The sequence below is a fragment of the Astatotilapia calliptera genome, chromosome 19 (genome assembly GCF_900246225.1).
Source record: "Astatotilapia calliptera chromosome 19, fAstCal1.2, whole genome shotgun sequence".
NCBI classification, from domain to species: domain Eukaryota; kingdom Metazoa; phylum Chordata; class Actinopteri; order Cichliformes; family Cichlidae; genus Astatotilapia; species Astatotilapia calliptera.
In genome coordinates this window covers 19,589,077-19,616,481 of record NC_039320.1, presented here as the reverse complement: position 1 = coordinate 19,616,481, position 27,405 = coordinate 19,589,077, and the positions used below count along the sequence as shown (strand labels likewise).

The window sequence follows — 27,405 nt, the reverse complement described above, 5'->3', positions numbered from 1 at the left end:
TTATCTATATGTTGTCCAGCCAGGTGAGTTACTGAAACAGCAAAATTAAAGAATTAAAAACAAACAAACAAGCAACCCTGCCTAAAAACAGATGTACTGCTGTACCTCCTGCAGGTAAATGTTGTCCAGATCATATCGAGTGTGCACAGACTCAACCATCCAGCTCTCGGGAGTGTTGAGGTTTAGAGTGAAGAGTGGAGACTGGGGCATGTCCAGGAACTTTGCTATAGGCCCAGGAGAGAAACTACCATCAGCCTGAAACGCCACCTCTGGCTCTAGGACGTAACGATAAAAACTGGAAGACAAACACACAAGCAGAAAGCAGGTGAACTTTTATATGGTGGAGGAGTCTTTATACCACGTCCTGCCTGCTTTAACAGAACAATCCTGACTTATAGTAAGTGCCATATGCACATGAAGCAACATCAAAAGATTCAGGAACGGTAACAACTTGTTAGCAGATGTCCATATTATTATAAACCTGCATAATAATATGATATTTGATGATTCTGTACTTTAACTAAAGGATAAATGAAAAGTGATGTGGGAGAGGAAATAGAAAGACCATGAAGGTGTTACCAGGATGTACAATTTCAGCATGGAGTACAGAAACTGCTTGTTTTCTCACCTCTTCAGGGGCATTTCTGACAGCTTTGACTGGCAGTTCATGAAGACACGCAGGTTGACGTTTACCAGCTGCTTTATAACCTGCAGGAGGCGCGGAGAGAAAGGTGTTACACAGAACAAAAGCAGAACACGTTGGAAATAAATCAACTGGACATACAAGCATGATGGATCACAAATTCAAAGGAGTTATCACAGATAACCTACCAGAAGAAGAGGAGCAAGTTTCTGAGCTTCTCTGGTTACTGGATCTACCACGGCAACAACATCAAAATATACATCTCCCTCTTTGGGACGAATCTTCACAGCACTGCCAGCAAACAGCAAATCAACGAGAAAATCAAGCAAACAAAACCTATTTAAGATCCTCCTGCTTTCTCCAGAAAGAAAAGCAAACAAAAAAACTTTAACCGACCTCTTCAAGGTCTCCCTTCTGAAATAAACCATCAAATCACCCTTGTGAAGTACTCACTTTTTAAACCTCTCAACTCAATAAAGAAATCTTGCTCATCTGATTTATACACAGCTGTACCTGTAGCGGTCATCTGCAAAGCCATACTCCACACGGGCTTCTCCTTTAGGCTGAGACGAGAGCAAAGCGTCCACCTTCATCACAAGGTCGCTGGCCCTGAGAAAAATGAAGTGTTAGCGCGACAAGAAAAGTTCATCTGTAAACTTCTTCTTAGAGGAGCCTGAAAATACCTGTCCTCCTCGATTCCAAAATTCTGAACTTTGCTTTTGATGCGCTCTCCAGAAGTCTTTAAGATGATGCTCTCCAAAAGCAGGAAGTCGTCCTGGTTAAACACCTCCGCCTCCTCCAGCGGACCTATGATCTGTCAAGAAGAAAACAAAAATACTGACTGAATAACTACAGCAAATGTGGGTAGATGGACATTTTTGAAATCAATATAAGCTATATTTGAACCTATACAACATCTAGGACAGGTTTAAAATTTCTGACTCACTCTTCCGTTGCTGATAACTGCTCTTTGTCCTTTCTTCAGTTTGAGCACATCTCGACAGTAAGCAGTGTGGGAAAGCAGGAAGTTGAACTTGGAAGCCTCATACGCACTTTTAAACAGTGACAAATCCATACCCTGAAGAAAAAAACATAGATATTTTTGTAGGCAGCTGACAAAAGGACAAATTAGGAGTAAAAAAACTAGGATGGCTTAGTGCCTTTGCACTAAGCCACTAAGCCATGATCCTGTTTAGATTCTGTGTGTAACCCTCTCACCCCGACAGCGAACTCGCTGACGTCGACACCCTTCTGCAGGGCCGCAGCGGTCTCTTCTTTAGCCATCTTTGTGATGAAGTTCTTGGCATTATTGGCAGTTTGTGTCTGCATGGCGGACCAGATTGCTCTGGTGACGCGGGTCGTCTCAGCAGACACGTCAGCTGACGGGTTGTTGATCATCCCCAGTCGGACGTTGTTGCTGGTTTTCTGTTGTACAAGAGGGGAGAGATGGTAAGCTTCTGCAGGCTTTAATGTTCTGACCGTCTATAAGCTAAACTCCACATGAGTATCACTGTAAAGGAAACTATGATACACAGAGTGGACAGTCTCAGTTTTAAAACTGGTTCACCTCTTTTTAACAAGCATGTGCATTTATTTGGTTAATGTCACAGACCACGTTTCATTGCTTTGCATCCGTGTTTTTCTTTGTGCGAAGGAACACAATTACTTTTTGGCATTCTGCCTTTTTGCTTTTCTCTCCTTCAAGTTCTACAACAATAAAGTCATCACTCTTGTGTCTGCACGCAATGATGCTATAGCGAGCTGCACATTAGCCTAGCTGTGTATAAAAGTCTGCAGCAGCCACAGGCTGCAGAATAAAAACATCAAGTAGTAGCTTTATGTGGTGGTTAGGTCACATATCCTTTGTGAAAAAGCAACTTTTGGAAGGTATCAGAATTTGTTTTATACAGTTTACTTGACATCAAAAATTGTATAACAATTATTTTAAACACAGCTCATTTCATACCATGTGTTTGATGGCGTCATAAAGGAGCTGGCGTCCTGAGGGTTTGTCAAAATCTCCCACTACCCAGAAAGTCACAGGACGAATGTAGGCATCATCTGACAACCACAGAAGAAGAAAGACACGAGGTAAGAATAAACAACCACAGTTGTGCTACAGATCAACTTCAGTGGTATTAATGGTGTTGGCAAACAAAGATAATACACTCACTGGCCACTTTGTTAGGTACGCCTGTTCACGGTTCATTAAGTTCAAATTTATTTATAGCCCAATATCACATATAGAAGTTCAAACAGCTTCACATAAAAACATCAAGGATCAAGGTCACTTATATCTAAAAAAAACAAACAAGCAAGCAACTCATCAGAAATACACACACACACACACACACACACACACACACACACACACACACACACACACACACACACACACACACACACACACACACACACGCGTTATTTACCATACAGACCATAGGAATAGAGAAGAAAGGTCATTTAAGTGACTTTAGCCATGGGATAGTTGGTAGTGTCAGACATACTGGTATGAGAGTTTCAGAATCTGCTGATCTACTGGGATTTAGAGAATGTAGTCAGAAAAAGAAAATACTCAATAAGCTGCAAATTTCTAGGTGAAAATGCCTTGTTGATGCCAGACGTTGTTGGAGAATAGCCAGATAGGGTAACAGTAACTCAAAAAACCAAGTATGCACTATGCAGAACAGATTCTCTGAATGCACAACATGTTGAACCTTGAAGCATATGTGCTACAGCAGTGGAACACCACACCGAGTGCCACTCCTGTCAGCTAAGAACAGAAGCTACGCCCAATGAATCAGGATGTTGCACAGCTCAAATCATCTCAAACTGGTTTCTTGAACATCACATGACCGCTCTACTCAAATGAGCTCAATCCAATAGATCACCTGTTTGATGCCATCGTGTTGATATGGACCAAAAACCTCTGAGACTCACTTCCAGCACGTACAAACAATTAAGACAGCTCTGAAGGAACCAGCACTATCAAGCTGTACCTAATAAAGTGACCACTGAGTGTTAAAGTGCTGCTCTCTGCTCCAAATTTTGCTTCCTTATCACACCGTTCAAACTTTTCATGCAGTTTCTTTGAAATCATACTGGGTGAACTATCATGCTCTCCCACTGGAACAAACAACGTTATAGTGAGCAGTTACATAAACAAATTTTGGTACTCATGCTTGGAGACTGGTGTACAATTATCACATGCATAATTATTAGTCATTTGTGTCCTTTGAGAACTGAACACAGATGGAGGAGTGGTGGTGGATTCACAAACACGGTGCCAACAATGTCGTTAACAGAAAACTGAAAAAAAGAGCAAGTGAGTAGGAGGGGGAATAATGTGGAGAAAAAGGGTGATTACCATGCCTGTTGGTGGTGGTCATCCCTGATGCAGGGAATTTAAAAACACATGAATAAGAGGCGGAAGTGGAGGAGGAGGAGGAGGGGACAGAAGGAGAATACACCAGGAGAGAGTTTAGCTTTGAAATTTTTTATCTTCACAAGTAACAACAAGAAAAAAAAATCCACAGGCATGCTTTTCTACTCAGTGATCAGATGCCAGAGTGCTCTTACCTTTCTTTGTCATATAGTTCATGCTGTTGGCCACAGCTGTGTTCTTCTCTACTGTGTCTAGCGTTGAGAAGCGAGCGTAGTCATCTATGAAGTAGTTATCTGCAAAACGAGATGAAAAAAAAGGAGTAAAGTATCGATTCTGGAGCAAATGTTTTTATAATATACAAACTTTTGATTACATCATATCTGTACTGCAAAAAACGCCAACAAAATAATAATCATCAAATAAATAGAAATAAATAGTAGCAGTAATGGTTGAAGAATATTTGGAAAACTAACTGTGCTTCTACATGAAGCTTTGAGTCATCCATGTCACAGACAGCACATTAGTTTCTGAGGATGATCTAAAAAAAAATTGAAATTTAAGAAACCCTCATACTTACTGGTATCAGACAGATCCAGGTAGGTTCTGCTGGTGGACAACACTCTGGGGTTGATTCGAGGAACAACACTGGGCTGGTTCATGATGAAGTCGACGACATCGTGGTCTGTAGCCAGCTCGCCCTGCGAGTGACATGAGAGGAAACGTGCGAGGTTAAAGTAAAAAGTCAGAGTCGTCGCTTTAGCTGCAGAGCTGACAGTCATGCAGGAGGTCCTTCTCTGCAAGATTTCCCTGCTCACAGTTTAAAAAGCACTTCTTAAATGTTAATGGCCTTTTCACTGCAGTTACGGGTGCTTGTTTAGAAAGTTTTCTCTGAATAAGTTTGAGTTAAACATTAAAAAAAAGAAAAGAGAAAAGGTAGGTAGGATGACTAATGCTATGCTGACCAGTAAGACTTCTATAGCCACCAAAATAAATGCTGCTTGCTGTGTTTAAATTCCTTAGAAATCCTTTGAAAGAATCAATTCAAAGATTTGGCTCCTCTGTGTGATGGGCTGACATTAAAAGAGGAAAAATGACAGATGGCATGCTCACAAAGATCCTGCTGAAAAGAGAATTTGTTTTATGACCTCAAAGACAGACAGTGTACTTTAGCAAGTTTACTTTATGGTGGCTTAACTTCTGCCTTTAATTTTACACTAAGATTTTGTAGCAGGTCCAGGAAAGAAAAACCTAATTAAAAGAAAAAGGACTGACAAATAAATATATCTTATGAAGTACTTTTTAGAAAAAACAACAACACATTTTTATTGTTAAAAATGAGAATAGATTTGAAGTTTGCTTGTGAAATTAAGGCAAAATGCAGTTTTCTGCATATTGTTCAAAATAATACAAATATAAAATATCAAAAGATGAAACTGAGATATATTATTGGTTGTTTTGAATTAAAGTCCAGCAACAGATTTTTTTTTTTAGAAACTGTGACTGATGCTCTAAAACCTGTATTTTGGAATAACCCTTAATAAAATAATGATATGGCAGATAATGAGCTTTTATTGTAAATGTGATTGTAACTGACCAGGTAGACGGCCCTTTGGTAGAATGAGGTGGTCTCCAGGATTTTCTGCATGGTGACAGTTTCCAGTTCATCCGGGTCCAGCTGTTCACGCTGGTAAGGTATCCCGTTGTACATGACCACAGGCAGCGGGCCTACTCCTGTTTGCTCATAGTATGCCCGTCCTTCCTGAAAGGGAAGAAAGAAAGAAATGTTATCTGGTTAACCCTTAATTATTCGGCTCTGCAGTCAGTTTTAGGTGACCACTTTAAAAAGGCTGTTCTATTTCTCTTTTAGAACAAAATCACACTTAATATTCTTGCATCTAAAAACCTCTTAAATACATGATACTATTGTACAGTTGCTGCAATTCCACCACATCCCAAATGTGCTCTACTGGATTGAGATCTGATGACTGAAGGTCATCTGAGTACAGTGAACTCATTCTCATGTTCAAGAAACCACTTTAAGATGATTTTATCCTACTGGAAGCAGCCATCAGACGACAGATACTCCACGTCAGATTCCTTTTCTTAGCTGACATGAGTGTGACGCAGTGTGGTCTTCTGTGGTTGCTGCTTCAAAGTTTAACATGATGTGCATTCAGAAATGCTCTTCTGTATACCTTGGTTGTAGCCAGTGGTTATTTGAATTACTGTTGGCTTCCTATCAGCATGAAGCAGTGTGGCCATTCTCCTCTGACTACAACAAGGGTTTTTTCTCCTGATGCTCACTGATTTTTTTTCTCTCCTCTTTTTTCAGACCATTTTCTATAAACTCCGGAGATGATTGCGTGGGGAAAATCGGAATAAATCTGCAGTTTCTGAAATACTCAGAGCAGTCCCTCTGCCACCAAAAAACATCCCTTAGTCAGAGTGACTTAAAATAATCTTTCTTCCCATTTCTGACGCTCAGTTGAGTTGGTGCCCTGTGATTGTCTGCTCAGATATTTGTGTTTGTGAGCAGTTTAATGTGTGTACCTAATAAAATGACCACTATTCATCCACTGATGAATTATCAAACTACTCTTGAGTTGCTCAGTTATCCTTTTATTCTGGTGCTACATACAGCTCTTTTGACTGTAATTGTACACTTAGATTTGCTGTGTTAATAAAAATGTAATTTTAGATTAATAATATGAACAGAAAAAACATCCTGCTCGACTCACCTTCCTGTTGCTGTCATAGCTGGAGTCGGCTCCGAGGACACTGCTGACTTCGACGTAGGGAAACTTCTTCTCCAGCACTTTAACTACATCCCCGACACTCAGCCGACCACCAACTGGCACATGGTTAAACATCTATAAGAGGGAGAAGAGAAGAGAACGGGATGAACAAGTGGGCAAGGCAATTTCATTTGTATAGCACACTTTCAGCACAAGGCAATTCAAGGTGCTTTACATGATTAAAATAAAACAAAAAATAAAGCATAAATCACTATAAAAGTAAAAAACAAGAAAACATTTACAAGAAAGCATTTACAATAAAACAATAATCAAGACAATAATTTATATTAAAAATTAAAACAAACATATAGAGAGCCATAATAGGATCAGTTACTCATAAGCAAGTCTAAATAAGTAAGTTTTAATTTTAGACTTAAAAGAGTTCAGTGTCTCTGCTGCTTTGCATTCTCCCGATAGAGTATTCCAGATGTGAGGAGCATAGAAACTAAAAGCTGCTTCTCCATGTTTAGTTCTGGTTCTAGAGACGGTCAATAAACGAGAGCTGGAGGACCTAACTGATCTGGATGGTTTGTACCATGATAGCAGATCCCTAATGCACTCTGGTGCTAACCCATTCAAGGACTTATAAACTAATAAAAGCACTTTAAAAAGTCTATTCTCTGAGCTACAGGGAGCCAGTGTAATGACTTTAGAACTGGAGTAATGTGCTCCATTTTCTTGGTTCTAGTGAGAACACGAGCAGCAGCGTTCTGAATCAGCTGCAGTTGTCAGATTGATTTTTTGGGTAAACCTGTGAAGATACTGTTACAGTAATCAAGGTGGCTAGAGATAAATGCATGGATGAGTTTTTCTAGGTCTCCTTGTGTCATCAGTCCTTTAATCCTAGAAATGTTCCTCAGGTGATAGAAGGCTGACTTTGTTATAACTTTTATGTGGCCCTGGAGGTTCAGGTCTGAGTCCATTGTTACACCTAAATTTCTGGCCTGGTCGGTAGTTTCTAGTTGGACCAGTTTGAGCTGATTACTGATATTTAATCAATCTTTTTTGGGTCCAAAGATAAGTCAGTTTTGTTATTGTTCAGTTGAAGGAAATTATGAGACATCTAGTTGTTAATTCGCTCAATGCATTTATTAAGAGTTTGGATAGGTTCAACATCACCTGGTGACATTGAGATATAAAGTTGAGTATCGTCTGCATAATTGTGGTAGTTAATATTATTGGTGGTTATAATCTGGCTTAACGGGAGCATGTAAATGCTAAATAAGAGGGGCCCGAGGATGGAACCCTGGGGGACCCCGCATGTGATTTCTATATTTTGTGATGAAAATTGGCTAATTGACACATTTCAAGTTTCTATTCTTAAGGTAGGACTTGAACTAGTCGAGTGCTGTACCAGAGAGTCCGGCCCAGCTCTCTAGACGTTCCAGTAATATATCATGATCAACGGTGTCAAACGCCGCACTAAGGTCCAGTAGTACCAATACTGTGGATTTCCCACGGTCAGTATTTATACGGATGTCATTAAACACTTTGACAAGGGCTGTCTCGGTGCTGTGGTGCCTACGAAAACCAGACTGATAAATATCAAAGCGGGTGTTCATTGTGAGAAAGCTGTTTAACGATAAATGGAAGATTAGAGATTGGTCTGTAGTTTTGCATTAATGTGCTGTCTAGGTTCTTTTTCTTTAATATTGGTTTGATAACTGCTGTTTTTAAGGCTTTTGGGGAAGACACCTGATAGGAGGGATGCGTTAACTATTTGGATCAGGCAAAGAGTAACAGAGACACAGATTAGATAAAGTCTTACAAAGGTCTTTTTCACTTCCTAGTTTCTGTGAACAATGGACTCACCGACATGACGGCTTCAAATGCATTCTGACTGTCCACCTCTTCAGTGATGTAGTTGTAGGCTCGGACGAGTGCCACACCGGCATCTTGCATACCATCTATGTCGTCTTCATCAGACACCACAAACACCAGCCCGATCCTAAACACAAACACGGAGCAAGTAAGCTTCCAAAAACAGTTAAAATGCAGAGCGTGTGCTGCCTGCTTCATCAGTATTCAAACAAACTGACCATCCCAAGATGCCACATGCAGCGCGGTATCAAAGGTCTTCCAAACATCCCTGACAAAACTCTTAAATTAAAAATGGATTTTTAACTACACATTTCTACTGACTACCAATGCTCTGCAGCACCTCTTTTATTTTATTTATTTATTTTAGTTTTCTGGTTACTGTACAGCAATAAAAAAGTGATATGTTGTGCATTCAAATTCATAAAAGCTGATAATTAATTCCCAAGAAAATGTCCAAAAAATGTATACATCTTGATGACAGAAACACCAACCTGAGGGGTATATTATTAGCATAAAACATCTCTGCGACGCTCAGCAGTTCTACAGTGTTCTCCTGGGTCGGATCCAGAATGATCACCTGCAACAGATGCGTGTTAGCATTCATCAGAAAAGCTTCAGACCTATTTGGATTCACAGGGGTCTGATTAATAAACTGCGCTCTTACCAGATTGTGAAAGTTCTTGCGGATCTGCCTGATGACTCCAGGGAAAGTTGGTCTGAGCAGCTCCTGCACGTTGGAGGGCCATGAGCTGTACCTGTAGTCGGTCTCCAAGTTGTTAATCCACTAAAAAGGAGAATGCAGTGAAGAGGAAATGGTTTAAATTAAGTTTAAAAACAAGAATGAGCAGACAAGAGCCAACAAGAAATTACTTTTTACTGCTAGCGGAAGGAAAGCACAACGATAATTTTGGAGGGCTTGAAATGCCTCCAAATTTTTTCAAATAGAAACTTGATTGCACAACAAAAATCTTCCAAACACAACACATTTCTTTCCAAGCTTATTTTGGTTAAGTCCCTCATTTGCTGCAGCATTCAACAGTTAGTTATTAGGGACGTGTGTGAACACGGACACTCTTACACTGATGGCCGGGCTGCGGATGTCGACGGCGTAGTCAGAGTCGGAGGGCTGGACGTTGAGCTTCAGGATGTCGTGAATAAAAGGTGTCTCGATTAGCAGGGAGCGCAGACCCTCCATCACCCGGGCCTCGCTGCGCAGCACTTCAAACACACTGCAGGTAGCAAAGGACAGAGGCGAGTTAAGTGGTGCAGTGTGTGTGTATTGTAATCAAGAATTTGAGCGTAGCATCTAGACTGCCTTATTATCTGAAAGAGATGTATAAGTAGAGCTCATTATTTTCAGTTTTGATCTGGCTTATTTAAATCATTAAACAGCAGGTAAGATGTGAATGTGAAATCAGATTTTAAAAACATGACAAAGAAAAAGCAACAATCTCCGTTATTATACAGTCTCACTCTCAACTTATTTTATCGATTGGTCGAGCACAACCTATTAATACCTAATACAAGAACTAATTTTTGAATATTCCAGTAAACCCAAGAATATCACTTGGGTACAGTTTTCCATATGGAAGCATTTGCTGCTTCTGTGACTATCATTCAAATCTTTTCATGCCCCGTTTTAGGCCCAGTTGTCTTAACATTCCCAGGTCTTAAGAGCCCAAACACATGCACACACACAAAAATCTTTAATTTAATTTTACTTTACATTTTGTTCTAAACAATTGTTAAAGTATATAATCAGTCAAGCTACGGTCTTGACTGATTATATACTTTCATTTGCAAAAGGTTAAAGCAACACAGATGCATTTCTGTGCTGTAATTACTGCAAATTAGATGCTCAAAATATGGCTTTTTATGTGTACCTGAAGATGTCCTGTGCGTCCAAATCTATATGCAGCCCGTTGATGAACAGCGCTGAATCCCCGGGCTGCAACCCCAGAGTTCCTTTGAAAAACTATGGAAAGAGAAACGTCAATATGACTAAATATCCTGTTTGTGTCAAGCTCCCCATTCAACACCAGCTGAGCTGTGAGGCAAACAACATCAAAACCAGCCATCATGTAGTCAATTATACTGTAAAACTAGAGGCAACAGTCAACACAAAGCCACAACGAGTCACGTTGACAGCTCTAAACAAGCACTGACAACTCTGTTCAAAATCAGCCTGTTTAGAGCAATTAAACCCCACACTAAACAAATCTAATTATCAAAGAAGGGGTGTGTAAATGTGTGTGAATATGTCTATGAGAAGAGACCCGCATGTGTGTTTGTGCGTCTGCACAGGCAAAAAGAAAGCTCAAAGTCGTTCTGGCACAGTCAAATCTCATTACAGAAAGACAAAGACATCAGATTAATCATACTCCAGACATTGCAATTACAACAAGACATGATTAACACAAATATTGTTCATCCCACTTAAATTGTGTGAGTGTGTGGATGCATGCCTGTGTGTGAGAGAAAGACAAAGACGTGTCTGTGTGCGAGCAAGTGCACGTGTCCAAACTACTTCAATCAATAATCATTTCTCGCTGTAGGACTCTGCGCGCCTGCTGAATGAATCACCGATTCAGTAATTAGGACGTTTGTCTGCTCAGCCCCACCATCAGCCCGAACTCCTGTCTGCACACCAAGATAATGTGAGCACAGCTTCAGGAGAGGAGACCAAGCAAAGGAGAGAGAGAAAACACTGACAAGAAGAAGGGGTGAGTGCCTATTCCACTAACAGGCGAAGCAAAACACACATTGTCAAAAACTGAATGCTTTCAAATCAGATGATGTTTACAATTGATCACAAAGTAAAAGGTAAAACAAAACCAGGAGGGGCAGTTTCATTTTGAGAGACAAAAGCTACTTGATTGTGGATGTTTGCAATAATGCTGTATGTCTCGGTTCATCCTCTTTAGTGGATTAAATTGGTAAACAGCTAAAGCTAAATTATCCCTAACCACTAGAGGACACAGTCTGCAAGATTAAAAGAATAAGGATCCTCGATAATGGAAAGACAAACATAGGACAGATGATGAAATCGAGCAGTTTGAAAGCAGATGATTTAGTCTTAGCCACTGAACTGCTGAGCTAAAAGTTAATGATTCAGGCTGATCAAAACTCAATTTTAGAGTTTTTTTTACTCTTACTTTGTGAGGGGCAGCCAATCACAAGAAATACTGCTTAAAAGGGGAGCAAATCTATAGGGGAAGGAGCTAAAGCGACGTCTTTCAGACAGCGGATGAACTGAGCAGCTGCACCAACGCCCACTATAAGATTTATAAAGGTTATTTTGAACTGTGAAGCATACAAAGCTACTCCAGGGAAGCCCAAAGAATAAAAAATTTCTGATGGATATGAAAAGATCTCACTTTATGCCAACGAAAAGGTCTTGGAGGCACAAAAGAAGGAACCAGAATATCAATGATGTAGCAGCTTATGATCCACCAGAATTCACAGGTTATTGTAAAATGTAAAGTTCTTAATGAAAGGTCTAGGTTTTGTTGTAACTGGTAAAATCCACCGAGAAGTCAGGGAGGATCACAAACAGCCATAAGGGGGACAAATTAATCTTGTTTCACTAAAATCACACTAATATTCTTTAAAGAAGCAGCAGATCTTGTGAAAACGAATATGACCTTCATCTTGCACCAATTCTTGTGAATTGTGGAGATATGTATGGACAACAGATGCTTTGCCATCACATAAGCCTATCAGTCCTTCGATTGGATGAGTCAATAAAAAAACAAAACAAAAAAAAGAGCCTTGTAACAGCCTCGTCATCCGGTCTTTGCAAGAAGACAAGAAAAGCTTGTGTCCTAATGAGATTTTTATGTGACATCAGTATTGTTTTTTCCCCAAGTCACACAGCAAAGACGTATGACATCAGAGAGAGGAATATAAAGACTAAAGACACTGACACATCGTGTTGAGGTTGGGATCGGAGGTAATGTTGCATAAATTAAGTCAGCTTAATTCATGTTGTAACAATTACATGTGGTTTCTAAACCTGAAAATACCTGAAATGATCAAGTCATTTAGTGTTAGTCTAACAAGCACATGAAGGCCTATTAACTGCATTCATGATGTTAAAAGAAAGTGAAAGAGACTAAAGGGTTCATTTTCATCTTTAACCAAAAGCAGAAATGTTTTCATTGTGTTACAAAAGGGCAAGTGGGAAAAAATAGAAGATGATCAAACATGTACCTTTTGATTCTCGCCAATCTCTTTACGGATCTCCGAGTTGACCACAGTTTTAGTGATTGACCTGGGAGAGAAAAGGAAGACTGAACTGTGAAACTGCTGACTATCCAAAATCTACACAAACCAAGCTTCTTATTGTAGTTACTGCTCGTGTGTGTGTGTGTGTGTATCTGTGTGTGTTTTCGTTTCTCCTCTACCTGGCCTTGGTGGGAAAATTCTGACTGAGGTCTTTCATAACATTGAGGGCATCAACAGCAGGAGCAGCAAGAATGCGAGCAGCTGTCTGGAAACTCAGATCTGTAAAAGAGAAGGTGGGTGGATGTTCAGGCAGGCGATGAGGGTCAGAATGGGAAAGAGATGAGTGGAAAAATTAGTAAGAAGAACAGGAAACACAGGAAAAGAAGAAAAAAGAAACAATGATCATAATTAGAAGACATGTGAGCACTTAGACATAAAACAAAGACAAGGGCTGCTTCAAAGATCGTTAACTTACTCTTGATTATTTAAAAGGACTAAGGCTATATGCTTGCAGCTCTGTACAACACAGACATTTCATATGGGCAAATTACGATTCACATTAAAGTGTCGATGCTGAAATGTTTGTGTTGAGCAGGAATAATGTTTATGATGTTCGCCACCTTAAATTGATATAAACGCAGATATACTTATCATCACGTTAATTTGTAAGTGTGGAAAAGATAAAGGGGTGTATGGAGCTTTGGTGTGCAAGGAGGGAAGAGAGCAGTGAGGATTATTTCAATGCAGTGAGCATCTCTGTAATGGTGTTGTAGTCTGTGTGATTATTAGCCTCTGGAGGTCTCCCTCTCTTTGTAAACAGGCTGAGCTAATGAGCCCCACAGGGTTAGGAGATAAAGACAGACGCCCACATGACAGTCTGACAGTCGAGTTCAACCTCCTCATCTCCTCGGAGCCTTTATTTGCCAAATATAAAAGCAGCCGAACGCTCACATCCTGATTACACCTACTGATAGGCTGACCTTTTACATACGGAAGCGTTTTCTTTAAGAAACATAAACATAACAGATGAGCTGGAGCCAATATAATTTTTTATTTGCTCGATAACATCAAAAAGAAAATGACAAAATTAAAAAGTATATGTGATTGCATCTGTGAGAGTGAGTTTGAACTGTTAATCAATATATGATGTCATCTTAATCAATGCTTTTATATTGCTGCAGACAAAGCTTTCATGTCTTCAAGGTATTATGGCTCAAACGCATCAAGAGGACAGTGATCGATTGCAGTCGTAGATCAGAGATCGATACAGATACATTTTCAGCTGCTAGTTTGATTTACAGGTGGAATGACATCATGGTTAAAGCAACAGAAGACAACTGGAGAAGCCAATGTTAATTTATTTTCATTTATTCCTGATCAAAGGGTTGTTGAGACAGAGAATAGGAAAGCGTTTTTAACTTTCTAATAGTTCAGGAAACTCCCATGGTTAACAGATGATTTAAACAAATACAGTATATGTACGGTGCTAGCATGTGAAATTACAGATACAGTTTATTTTCTCTCATATAATACTGTTTTGAGGTGGACCCATTTCTTGGTCCACCTGTTTGACTCGCATTAACCAGTCCTCTACCTATAATGAAAACTACTACCAACTAGTTGGTAATAGTTAAGCATATTGGGCATTTTTTCTATTTAACACATGTTAGGAAATCCCAGAAAAGACATGGGCTTCTAGGAAGCACAGGCTGACTGCTTTTACTGTAGGCGGCGATTATGTTTTCTGCTGTCTGTAGTCACTCCCCAAAGGCCCATTCTGTGCTAGAACAAAAAAACCTTGAAATGATCTTTTTTTTCCCCCATTTGTGGAGTAAGGAGGGTATCTTTAAAATGATTGTGTAACGAGATATTCCTGTGAAATTGTAAGAACGTCAGAGGACGCTCTGGGTCAGCTAACAATTGATTTGAATTTAATGGGTATGAGGACATGGGATTTTTCCCATCGGATAATTGTCTTTGTCAGCCATAGCTATGGAAGTAATAGATAGAGAACGAAGTTCAAGTCCTGCAGGTATATTTGCAGGATCATAAAATTGATTCTCTGAAAAATTAAGTCACAGGAGCAATGCCCACAGGTGTTATCTGTAGATTAAGAGGGCCTCACAGTTTATTTTCTGCTAGCCTGTCAAGATGTTGACTCGGTCAGTTTTGACAAGTTTGTTTCATTGTGCTGTATCATTATTTATTTACACGTGTAATACCAGAAACAGATACTTCCTTACAGAGCCTGTTCATATTGTCAAAACCAATCACTCAGAAGGAAACTGCAAACACAGAAAAATCTGCTGATGTCTGAAATAAGACAATTAAATTTGGAAAGAGGCCCACCTTGCATTTGCCAGACTTTCAGAGGTGCCATCTCGTTGGTGCTTTCAACTAAATGCTTCCTCAATTCTTTAAGCTGTTCCTTGAGCTCCGGGTAGAGGGTCCTAGTGAGAAAGATGGACAGAATGCATGCATCTGTTAAATGACTTAAGTGCTAATTAAGAAAAAGTTGTTGGATTCACAGATTGATTTGATTATTTCTGGTTAGTTGAGCACAGATGTGGTCGGTGCTTCAAGACAGGAGGAAAAAAAAAGAAAAAAAAAAAAAAGAAAGGCTTGGCTGAGAGAGTGTGGTGCAATTCCTGGACCTAATCCAAGATTTGAATTTTTATCATAGGCTGACACAGAGTCACTCACTTGAGTTTGCCAAAAAGGAATCCCTGAACCTCATCCACTGGATCATTCTCTCCGATCATTGTAGCATTCACCTCCGCCCCTGAAACCACAATCAATTAACTCGATTTTCAAGTCAGGACTCCTCTGGGATTACAACACTGTGGGCATGTGTGTATCGACTGTGTGTCTTCCTGTGAGTATGTACACCTTGGACTTGTGTGTCATCCTTTGCTTTGTACTCCTGGCTTTTGATGGCCAGCTCCACTCCATACCCGGACAGATACACCTTCTTTCCTCTTGACTTCTGCAGAAGAAGAAGAAAAATAAGAAAAGATGGGACATCACATGCTTATAATTGTGTCACACACAGAAAACGCTTAATTGCAATTAATTGCATTTGCAAACAGATTAAAAGACACAGTTATGCTAACCTGATGACAAAACAAAAAAAAAATTTTTTCTTAATGTAAAAAGCTCTGTGAACGTTCTTGTGTTCCCACTTGTAAAAAAAATAAATCCCACTCACATTATAAATGCATGTGCTTGCTGACTATCTTCCATGTGCAGACAACCAGCTTGCTAAGTACTTAAGCCACTAACTGTCCCTGGTCTGGCCCCAGAGCTATATGCACAGAGTAAGAGTTAAATGTTACAGCCTTTCTAGTGCCCAGGACTTCCTGCCTGAAAGACAGATGGTGAGAATAATTTAGCATAATCAGGGGGAGGAAAAAAAGAAAAACACTATCAAATGGATTTGCATGTGAGGGGAAAGTAATCCAACTTGAGAAACTTGCAGTCTAGCATGAGGAACTGGAGAAGCTCTTTTCATCCCAGGTGTAAATGAGGACCGTCTTAAACTGCAGATTTTTTTTTGTAAGACGAGGATAAAACACGGGAGCCCAAAGTAACTTTGGGATTTCACCACATGACTATAAACCAACTTACACTTATAAAACTATTCCTGACATGGAAAACATTTGCTTTATTGATAATTTCACATACCGGTAGTAGTGACCTAAATACGCTCAATCTCAAACTATCTATTGTGATCTTCTCATTTAAATTATATTAGAAGTAAAGCAATTCTTACAGGCAGGTAGTGGCGAAGCACGTAGGTCACCGAGCCTTCATTAACTTTGGATAGAATGACTTGGTGAAGCTTCTGGAAATCTGCCGTCCCAAACTGGGCGTAAAGAATCACAACAGGAGCATCTGGATTTGAACCTGGGTATTTATGATCACCTTTAAAAAGATATGGCTTTGTCCTGGAAGAGAGAAAAAAAATTTAATCTTAATAATATAATTCGTAATCCTTTTGCTTTAGATGTATGTGACTTTTTTTTACCTTTGAGGTGCACTTTTTAGGAGTGCCTCTAACTTCTCTGCATCACAGGTCTTCTCTCCGTGGATGCTCAAAAAAGCTGAGCAGCCAGAAGGAGGAGGCTCAGTGGACGCTATCTAAAAATATACACCCAAAAAGCATAATCAGTACTAATATCATCCTACTCACATGTATGCTCAAGCCTTCAAAACAGCTTTAAATTGCCCTGCTGTTACCTGTTGGAAGGAGTGTACTGTTGCAGAGTAAGCTCTCAGTGAGAGTGCGAACTTCAGCATGTTTAACTGGACGGAGCTGAGCAAGGCACTGGCTCTCTTCATGATCAGATCATAGTAGGCCTGATCTGTGTCTGTGTGGGGACAGCAAATGTGCACACGTAAGATTTCGGTGTGGTCTCGCCCCTCCCTAGAGGACCTATTACCCTTCATATTTAATTACTGTAATCTATATTAAATAGCTTTGCAGAATTCACAATTCAGAATAATCCTTTTTTATGTTACACTGGGCTGTGAGGCAATAACCACAGATCTTATCTCGCTTCAGGGTCACGCTCCCTGCAAGCAAACTTTCTTCTAATTCGCTGGGCCTCACAAACGGAAGGTCTGAACAGCAGGTGGACGGGGCTGCTGTGCTGAGAGAATATCTGTTCTCACTTACAACATAAGGTGCCATAATCAAAAAAAGGAGAAAAAACTGTGTTCAGAGCAATCTGAAGCCTGAGTTTTCACTGGGATTACTTGCACAAGCGCTGACCTCAATATCGGAAAATCTGACCAAATTTAATATGAGTAACCACCACTGGTACAGTATATATAATAAAGAGAATAAGGAAAAGCATAATAGGTCCCCTTGAAATTGTGTTACAGCAGTTCTGGTCTAACTGAGATACACTTTTTATTGTGTTATTGCTCCAACGAGTATGTGGCTAAAACCCCGACAATGCAATTACTGCCAAGATGCTGCATACACATCATAAATTCAGCTGCTCACAGCGCAGAAACTAAAAGTGAAATCTTGTCCACAGAGTCCAAAGTTTTACTTTACCGTCATGCTCTCCTTCTATGTTTTGATTGGCCTCTACAAAGTCCCAGAACTTCTCCTGGCTCTCCTCTGCCATGAACTCACTGGGGAAGGAGAATATGAAAGTGGCGGTCTCATAAGCTGGAAATGCATAGTGTCAGCTACTGCAAACAGCACAACACCTAAAGCCCTTAATTATTCACAGTCTTCCTCAAGGACATATCAGTGAGACAGAAGTGTAGTTTAAACTCACTTAGAGGACAGTCACATGAATGACCTCAGAACACTGATTTATCTATTATCTCCTTTTGAAATGTAATTTATATGTAATGCAGCCAAAGTGCTGCTCCCTTTGAGCAGTGCAGTGTCATACCTGGCCTCCAGCAGCAGCGGTGTATCAGCCCATTTGGTTGTAAGAGTGGTTGTGACAGCCTTTGAGTCCGCACCCCCAGATGCGACAGAGAGCAGCGAGAGCAGCACGATCCACAGAAGCCACATCCTCAAGCCTACACCTGAGGGAACAGAAGAGTTGGGAAGTGAGGCTAAAGATTTCCACATTGCTGTTAAAGTCGAGCTCAAAATAAACAGTGTGAATGATAGTATCATCCCGCCCATTGTGCTATGCGGTAGTGAAGAACGGAGCCCACTCAGCCACCAAAGTAGATTATAATGTTATCTGGCTCTGTACGAATTGGCTGAACATCTCACTGCCAACAGAGATAAAACACAGAGGCAGATCCTAACAAACTACAAGCTCAGTGACCACAAAGATGCCATTGAAAGATGAAGACAATAAAAACATGGAAACGGAAATACAACACAATATGTAGCCACTGTCAAACCTTTAATAACAATAAATCATTTCCTTTAACAAATTCAGCTCTGTTTATGCAGATTTCCAAGAATGCAGTTAATTATCTCTCAAATAAAAACATACAGATATAACATACTACAACTACTGTGTATAACCAACATATATTATTAATTGTATATTAATAACATTTAGTTGCTTACACTCTGTCCTAATGCGTTGGTGCTACTGTTTGCTGACACTTTTATATACTAAAGATGACCTTTGAATTGAACATATTTAAACCTTGGTTTTCTTCATGGATGGGGCCATATGGACTTAGGGAACACAGGGATCAAATGAGGCCGTCTATGTGCAGTTCTAACCTTTGTACCGTGGTGCTTTTTTTTTTTACCTAGAATTTGCTTCAAAAGACCCTCCGTAGGATACAACATCTCAACTCAGAGTAAAAGCTCCTGAAACAAGGAAATGTTTCAAAGAGACCTCTGAAGAAAGAGCAACAGCGCTTAAATAGAAAACACATGTTGCCATTTTTACACATTTTTGCTTATCATATAATTTCATTTTTGCTTATCATATAATTTCATTTATGCTCTCATGAGTTCTTGCAAACAACATTTCCAAATGATATTATTTTTAGCAACTTATATTTGGATTTCACCTTAATTAAACACCAAATATTCAGTGGCTGTAAGGGCACTGATTTTAACATAATTGGTTGATTTTATTGTATTTATATTGCACAGCAATATGACAAAAATAAAGTTAGCCTTCCTGAGCAAGGTCGATTTAAGTCCCCACCTCACTCGTTTATTGGTCACAAGCAAAAGGATGAGATGGTGGATGCAAGTGGGAGAAATGAGCTCCCTCAGAAGGGCGGCTGGGATTGCCCTTAGAGACAGGGTAAAGATTTTAGTCAATTGAGAGGGTCTCAGAGTAAAGCCACTGCTCCTCCACATTGAAAAGTGCCAGTTGAGATGGGTTGGGCATCTGATTAGGAAGCCTCCTGGGTGAGGTGGGTATGTCCTACCAGGAGGAGGCCGTGCGGTAGTCTCGGGACACACTGGAGCAACTATATCTCTCAGCAGCCCTAGGAAGGCCACGGTGTTCTCCCGGATAAGCTGGAGGAGGTGGCCTGGATAGGAGGAAGTCTGGGTTTCTCTGCTCAGGCTGCTGCGCCCGCAACCCGGCTCCGATAAACAGACAACAAAATAAATAGATGGAAGGAGTTAGTTCTTCCTTTGCGGTCTTTTTATGTTAGTCTGTTAACTAAACTACACGCAAAACTGTTTCAGTAGCAAGGACAAACAATTCTTATATTTTAATGGACAAAATGAGCGTTGTTTTTGCCTTTGTATGTATTTGTAAGACCACAGTATGGTGGGTGAACTCTAATTTCTGACGGCACTGAACGATCCATTATTCAGTGCCACAGGGTGTGCATAACAGGCTTTTATCAGCTTTCCACTGAATAATATTGAGATCTGATCAAATCCTGTTATTAAATAAAAAGTCTGCTCAAACAATAAATGGTTCCAAGTTAGTCATTTAAAATTAAAATAAACAAAATTAATATTATTGTTTTACACATATGTATGATTATGTGGTCTAGACTTTATAATCATCTTAATAGTAGGACACATTGCGCTGCTTCAACAAGTGTAGTGTCAGAAAATATCCTTAAGACTCCTTATTAACATCGTGATACCGCCTTCAGCAGTGCTGCCGACAACATAAGGCTTGCCAGGCACAGTAGGATACTGATAATTTGCTAAGAAATTCAAACACGGTTGTGAAGTGTTCACCTAAAGCAAGGTACCAGATCATCTCCTCAAGCTGTGCAACTGATTCTACATGTTTGACTACTTAGCAATTATACAAGAATACACATAAATTAAATATTAAAGAAAAGAAACACCTGGTCATTATTTATCACTTCATGGGAAAAAAACTGTAATTAATCTAAACAAAGCTGGATTTTTAAACATTTTATTCCTCATATTATGCAGAATCATTTACCTGTGCAAGTTTAGCTGCAAATAACATAACATATAATAAAATATAACAAATAAGTTATATTTTATCGTATGTTAATATGACAATTTTTCTTCTTGCTTTTGGGATGCACAGCTATTAACCACACAGCAATGTCAGACCTTGCCGATTACCGTGTGGAAACAAAATAACATTTACCAAAGGTGGTGGCTGAGGTTTACTTTTTTTGTGTCTGATCATTTTTTGCCCTGGATCAGAGCTCAACAAAGACAAATAAACAGCAATGAAAAATTAATGAAATAAATAATTAATGCTGGTATCAGGATCATCTGTCAAATTTAAACATCGGTATGATGCCTGGGTTTTCCATATTGTTGCATTTTAGAAATATTTTTTTAGGAGTTCAGTATTTAGAACGGCTTAAAAAAAAGCCTTAGAGCCTTTAAAGGCCTAAAGAGGATGCACCAGTAACCTTGTTTCTTTGTGTTACCTGGCTCAATAAACTCTAAAAACCTGGTCAGAATTAACAGGTATCAAAACAGCAGTTATCAGCTTTGTCTACTAACCTAGACCTTTCGCCTCAGGCTCTGTGCATGTTCACATATAGCCTGATACTATCAAGTATCATTTCACTCTTCTTCCACACAAAATTGATCAATCGAGTGCTGCCTACTTCAGTCAGAGACATTATTACAGGAACTGGTGATAGAGATCTCCAAAGAATAGACTATAAATATATAATGACAAAAGCCAGCACCAGTAAATGTAAATGTGTCCTGCCAGTTCATCTTTACAGCTGTTCAAATGCTTTTAAACACAAATATCTAATAAGCCAATCACATGACAGAAACTCAATTAATATAGGCATGTAAAGTTCTTCCCCATTCTGATGGCAGAAATGAGGAAGAAAGGGAATAAGACACAAATTACCACTGGTTGTAACCAATGTATGCAGAAGAGCATCCCTGAATGCACAAAACATCAAACTTTAAAGCAGGCTGGCTACAGCAGAAGGTACACAGTGAAAGAATGGACCCATTCTGCATCCTATCAGTGGTTCAGGCTGGTGGTGTTGCTGTAACTAATCCAATATCACAGTAGTTGGAAGTTATCTTGCTATGGTCAATAATGATACTCTGCCTGGTAGAAGGGGCGAGTGTGTTTTTTGGGCCAAAAGGGCGAGTTCAAATACCCTACCACAAAACAACCAATGGGTAGTGAACCAGTGGTTATGTATAATCTGCTGGGTACACTACACTTCATTGAAAGACACCTGGGTGACCAGCAAGTCAAACTCTAAATAACTCTAAGATATAAGGTCTGAGAAGACAAAAAGAAGAGACAAACTGACGAGGAGGAAATGCATGAACCCTTCATCGCTATATCATAACGTTACAGATTTCTTTAATAGTGTTACGCTTAATTACAGCAGAGCAGGATGCTGAGGCTGTAAACAAAACGTGCCATCATTTCTATCCAATGGGAGAGTTCAGCGTGGCTCATCCGTCCAATGAGTGCACAGTTTGGACATCCGGGCTGTCTCAATGACAACCCTCAGAGCTGTCATAATAGCTGTAATCACGAGTTAACTGCTAATTGTAACAAACACCTCACACGTTCAAATTTTACTGGTTTAACCAGCTCTAATGTCTGCTATATTTACTCTTCAGAGCCCATTCAAAGCCGGAAAACTCACGGCGAGCTAGCGCTACCTGAAATTAATGCTAGCTAACGCCTCCCGCACAAAAGCAAAACTGCCCGATTGCACCTGTTTTTGTTTACTTACACGCACAAATTGTCAAATTCTGTTGAAAAGACAATAAACAGCCTTAGCTACAAGCGTATGAAGCTCCACAACACAGAAAATTAATGATTTAGTCTCACCGAAGCCGGCTCGGTAGCTTCCTGAATTCATGATCCGCTGTGGAGTGGGCGGGTCCTGACAGGCTCATTAGGCAACCACAATGTTGCCTGTTCAAAATTACTGAACCTCTCAGCAATAAATGATTAACTAATAAGACGTGCCTTAGACGGTGAACTGCAAATTTCGCTGATAATTGATTCACTAATTAAAAACAAAGACTGTCAAAATCCATTTTCTTTTTATATTTATTATTATTGTTGTTGTTAGTGTTGTTGCCTAAAATTATTTTCCTGATTTAAGTAAACTATGTGAAAGGACATTATTTTTTAAAAGTGTAAGAAGTGAGAAGCAGAAAATACATAATTTAATAAGCCGTATTATTAAAACCACTGACAAAAAAAGCAGCACCCACTTAAAGATATTTGAAAAGAAAGTATTGCCAGCTCTTGGCAATAGCACTAACCAAGGACTTACCATTGTCTCTTTTAGCTTGTTTCCCAATGGTCAGAGGTGGGAAGTAACAAAGTGCTTCAGGTAACAAACACTTTTTAATACGGGCCTGACAAAGGGTGTAATTATCTTAGAATTAAATGGAATTTCCACGTATTATCACCTGGAATTACAATATAATTATATTTACCTACAAATACTTAGTAGTAAATAGACTACAATAAGGGGGTAATAGTTCAAGATTTAGCAAGAAAGAAGAATTATAGTGTAAGTCATTTTAAGTAAATTTCCAGGCATTTTGTATGGTTAATTTTTAATTTTACATCTTACAGTGTAAATATACTGTACATTTTGGGGTGCCGCTGTATTATGTAGTAGCTTAACCTTACTTATACTATATACTACCTAATACTTCTGTGCATCACAGATGTTCCACTATTCAACTGTCCTCCTATATTACATATAAACATGTGATTAAAGACTGTTGTCCCTTTCCTACTTAGAAAAAATTAAAATAAACCCACCAGCAAAAACTGCAGGACATAGGCACATTTGATCTCTATATTAATGGAGATAGTCAAACTTGAGTTCTTTCTTTCACAATGATCAACCATCAATCAGAACTTTCAAAAGGACTGTGAGAAAACACAAATGATTAACACAAATGAAGAAAGACTCCAATAGAATATTTTTTAAATTTTTAATTGTAATTCAAACTCGAACACAGTTACAATAAACTGCTCTTATTGGCTAAAGACAACGTTATTTAGCCTTTTCTATTTGTACAGTTCAGTCATTTCTTTGCTTTTTGTGCTCTCTTCTTTTGTTCTTAGACCTTAGTTTTAAACAGTTGGCAAGTGATTACTGGAGGTTGCAAAGAGGTGTACAGTGCTGCATCGATCTGCTTGTGATTGCTGTGGTCTTCAGCAGTTTGCATGGAAGATGCAGACATGTCTGTAAACTACTCGCTGAACAGTGTTGAAACTGTTAATGAGACAAGCTGAAATAACAAGACATTCCTAGTCTACGGTAAGAATGAAATTACAAGAGAATTGATGTGAACTACAAGAGGGACCTGTTTGTATCACGATGGAAGAAATGGATGGACTACATTAGAAAACGCAGGCCAGTTTTTGCTTTTGCTTTAGATTTTGACTTTGTTAACTACTAGAAGACTAGAGGAAATATTAGTTATATTAGTTATATTAATGGAAACAAAAACACACTCCCTATATTTATTTATTTATTTTTCTTTCCTTTTTCTTTTTCCTTATGTATTTTTTATTTATGTTGTTTGTTATTTCCTGTTTTGCTTCTTTTTCTTTTTTTCTTCTTCTTTCATTCTTATTGTATGGATATTTTAGTTGTTTAAATATAGAAAAAAAGAAAAAAATATATATGTACTGAAAGATAGCTGAAGTTGATGGTATTGTATAGTGATTCTAAAATGTCAATAATAAAAAAAAAGAAAAAAAAAGAAATTACAAGAGAATTAAAAACGTCATACAGTTAGAAGGAAGTATTTATGTGTTGAAAATGTGTTTAAAAACAGTAAAATGTTGTCTTGTTTAAAAAGTGGTTTATGCTAAGTATTTGTAGGTAAATATAATTACATGAGATGAGATGAAAGAACCAAAAAAAGCATATAGTTCATGCATTATTTATTATCTTTTTGGTGCAGATGTACAGAAGTTGTGGTTGCTGTATTACGGCATCTAGCTTATGCTACAAAAAAGGAATGAAAGGGGTTGCTTTTGAAAGCATATCATTTCAACTACAACATTTCCCTGTGTAGTTTTTCTGTGCAGTGTGTCTGCTAGTTAAATGTGCATCTGCTGTGTTTCTCAGAAAGACAAAAGAATGACTGATAACTTTACTCAGAGATGGAGGAAGAACCATCCGTTCTCTTCTGCTCATCCTCATAAGGGTCCTGGGAGAGCTGAAGCCTATCCCAGCTAAATTTTGTAGTTTTGTAAGTTTGTAATTCCTTGCATTTTGAATTCTTGTATTTTTATATTAGTATGACATGAGGTTCAGATAGCTTTTCACAAAAATACCCAGTAGAAATGTCTTCCAAAGAGCTCCTGTTTACTTTTATACTTTGAGGACATTTCAGAGTCATTACTTTTTAATTATTACTTGAGCAAAGAAATTGAATCAGTATTTTAACCTTTATCTGAATATTTTTTTAACACAAGCATTTTTAAGTGTAGAATGCCTGTGCTTTTGCCACCTCTGCCAATCATGCACCCTGCTGTCTCCTGTTACAGTGCTTTTTTTTTTATATATATACAGAGGTTTCTCTTGTCTTATTTATTTTTCTTTTAAAAATGCACTCTTTTCACTTTTCACTTGAGCCGAACGGGTTTGCACACAATTTCGTTCTACTTAAAGCACAATGACAATAAAGATTCTGACTTCTGTTACCGATGTAACTGACACATGCACAAGATGCACTTCATAAAACCAAACAGGACCTTCTTCCATTGCTCTATGAGTGAATTCTGACACCCATATGTCCACTATGGGCCTTTGACAGTGGTCAGCATGAGCAGTCGGAAAGGTCTTGAACTATTCCCAATTTCTTAATATTTTGGATAAATATTTATTGAAACACGAGGAAACATAAATAGGAATACAGTAAATCAGGCATAAGCAGAGTTTGTAAGATTTTAACAAGCTCGAAAGTCAATATTTGGTGTGACAATATTTATTCTTCAACAGGACTGTAGAGCTGAACTCCAGGCAGTCTCTGTGGGCCTCCTTTCTTTCTTGATTCGTGTGTGTCTTGCATATCTTATGATTTTGTGTTCATAGACCATATTGCATAAAAAGAAAATCACTGATACATTCATAAATATGCACGGTTTGTATGGTTAAATAAGTTTTGCTTCGAGTATTAAGTTTATGATTGTATTATTTTCTTAATTTATATAAGAATTCATGATGCTTATGGTTTATAAACAAAGTTTAAAAGTCAAATCTGAGTTTCTAACACGCTATGTCTGCTCCTCATCCTCACCATCACCCTCAGGACGGCCATTATTGTTCTTGCATATTCACTTCCATCAGCGTCTATGACTTATATCTTCTGCTGCACAGACAGCCTGATGTTGTTTTCAACCTTTTTGGTGCTATGGCACATCAAAGGTCAGAGACTAAGGGACATCGTAATGACTGTAAATAATGAAATCATCTCGATAATAGTCCGTTTAAATAAGTATCCAAACCTATTTGTGTTTATAGACCTGCATCAGTGTAATTATAGTACCTTGGCTGAGTTGGCAGAAGAGCATTATGTTACAATGCATTAGGTTAAATGAGGTTTATGATATGTGCAATGATTTGATATATAATAGCTATTTTCTGTTAGTGTTCACTCTAACAGTCTTGTGGATATACTGTGTGATTAAGTAAAACATTAAATGGTTTTCGAGGGTGTACACATGTTAGTGTGCTGTCTGATGGTGTTTTATTAGAACTAGAAAAAGATAAATAAATCTATTCATCCACATATAACTGACAACCTACTTTAAAAAAAAAGGTTACATTAAAAAGCAGAGTCATTGTGGTATTTTTAAACTACTCTTTCAACTGCTTGAAATTCACTGGCTTCCTCAAAATCTCTTGCTTACCTCATGGCATACCAATTAAAAACTGTGGGCCTAACACAGAATAAAGCTTAATGTTGCCTGACGATGGCTTTGCTAAGTTTTCAACTGAACCTGCTACCAGAACATATAATTCCTTGGAAAAACTGTCAATTGCCACTATATGAGCTCACCTTGTGTCTCATCTTGAATATCTGGAGTCTGTTGTTGAAATTAAGGGCCACGAATTTCAAGTTGTGCTGGGTCATTCTGATAGATATGGAGTCACATTCCACATTGCCTCACTTTCTTTACCAGCTGCTGATAGGTGAACCAAGCAACTTAACCTGTTACTGACTTTACACAGCTGACTTCCCTTAGTTTGCTTACTTTCCTGCCTTTCTTTTGTTTTTGATACGTTTTGCTTTTCTGGGAATACAAAGGACTGGACTAAACTATTTTGTCGTACTTTGTAAAGGGTGAAAGGGGCATTAGAAAGCCTACACAATCCTTTTAAATCAAGGTTCAGTCTCCCAACTTATTTATTCAGGCAGCTTAATTATGATGCTAATTACTTGAAACAAAAAAGTTCATTTCAGCCTTGCAAGAGCCCCTCCCGCCAGCATCCCCGTGGCTCGTCAGTTCACTTTACTGCCGCTGTTCTTCAACACGACCTGAAATGTCTTATTCAGCTTTCAAATAATTTCTTTAAGTCGTCTGCAGGAATAGTTCTCCAGGCTTCTTGAAGGGCATTCAAAGCTCTTCATTGGATAGCTGCCTTTT

The 27,405-nt window shown here is 38.8% G+C and overlaps 1 protein-coding gene across 2 annotated transcripts in view; it reads right to left on the bottom strand.

The window, feature by feature from the left end:
- Nucleotides 1-22,685, bottom strand: part of uggt1 (UDP-glucose glycoprotein glucosyltransferase 1) — a 31,386-nt gene extending 8,701 nt beyond the window's left edge. Inside the window, exons 1-29 of one of the 2 annotated variants that reach the window (XM_026151289.1) lie at nt 22,603-22,685; nt 18,286-18,424; nt 17,937-18,016; nt 17,111-17,241; nt 16,899-17,011; nt 16,644-16,818; nt 15,761-15,857; nt 15,575-15,653; nt 15,221-15,321; nt 13,051-13,150; nt 12,857-12,917; nt 10,528-10,619; nt 9,723-9,873; nt 9,309-9,428; nt 9,136-9,221; nt 8,636-8,771; nt 6,767-6,898; nt 5,623-5,787; nt 4,606-4,726; nt 4,223-4,321; nt 4,011-4,034; nt 2,610-2,704; nt 1,862-2,068; nt 1,590-1,721; nt 1,327-1,457; nt 1,157-1,252; nt 832-934; nt 629-708; nt 106-295 (exon numbers count right to left, since the gene is read on the bottom strand). In XM_026151289.1, the coding sequence (XP_026007074.1) occupies nt 106-295; nt 629-708; nt 832-934; nt 1,157-1,252; nt 1,327-1,457; nt 1,590-1,721; nt 1,862-2,068; nt 2,610-2,704; nt 4,011-4,034; nt 4,223-4,321; nt 4,606-4,726; nt 5,623-5,787; nt 6,767-6,898; nt 8,636-8,771; nt 9,136-9,221; nt 9,309-9,428; nt 9,723-9,873; nt 10,528-10,619; nt 12,857-12,917; nt 13,051-13,150; nt 15,221-15,321; nt 15,575-15,653; nt 15,761-15,857; nt 16,644-16,818; nt 16,899-17,011; nt 17,111-17,241; nt 17,937-18,016; nt 18,286-18,424; nt 22,603-22,633 (3,267 nt within the window). In that variant the 5' untranslated portion in view covers nt 22,634-22,685. The remainder of the gene's footprint in view (nt 1-105; nt 296-628; nt 709-831; nt 935-1,156; nt 1,253-1,326; nt 1,458-1,589; nt 1,722-1,861; nt 2,069-2,609; nt 2,705-4,010; nt 4,035-4,222; nt 4,322-4,605; nt 4,727-5,622; nt 5,788-6,766; nt 6,899-8,635; nt 8,772-9,135; nt 9,222-9,308; nt 9,429-9,722; nt 9,874-10,527; nt 10,620-12,856; nt 12,918-13,050; nt 13,151-15,220; nt 15,322-15,574; nt 15,654-15,760; nt 15,858-16,643; nt 16,819-16,898; nt 17,012-17,110; nt 17,242-17,936; nt 18,017-18,285; nt 18,425-22,602) is intronic. The other variant, XM_026151290.1, reaches the window with a different exon arrangement.
- Between the last annotated feature and the right edge of the window lie 4,720 nt (nt 22,686-27,405).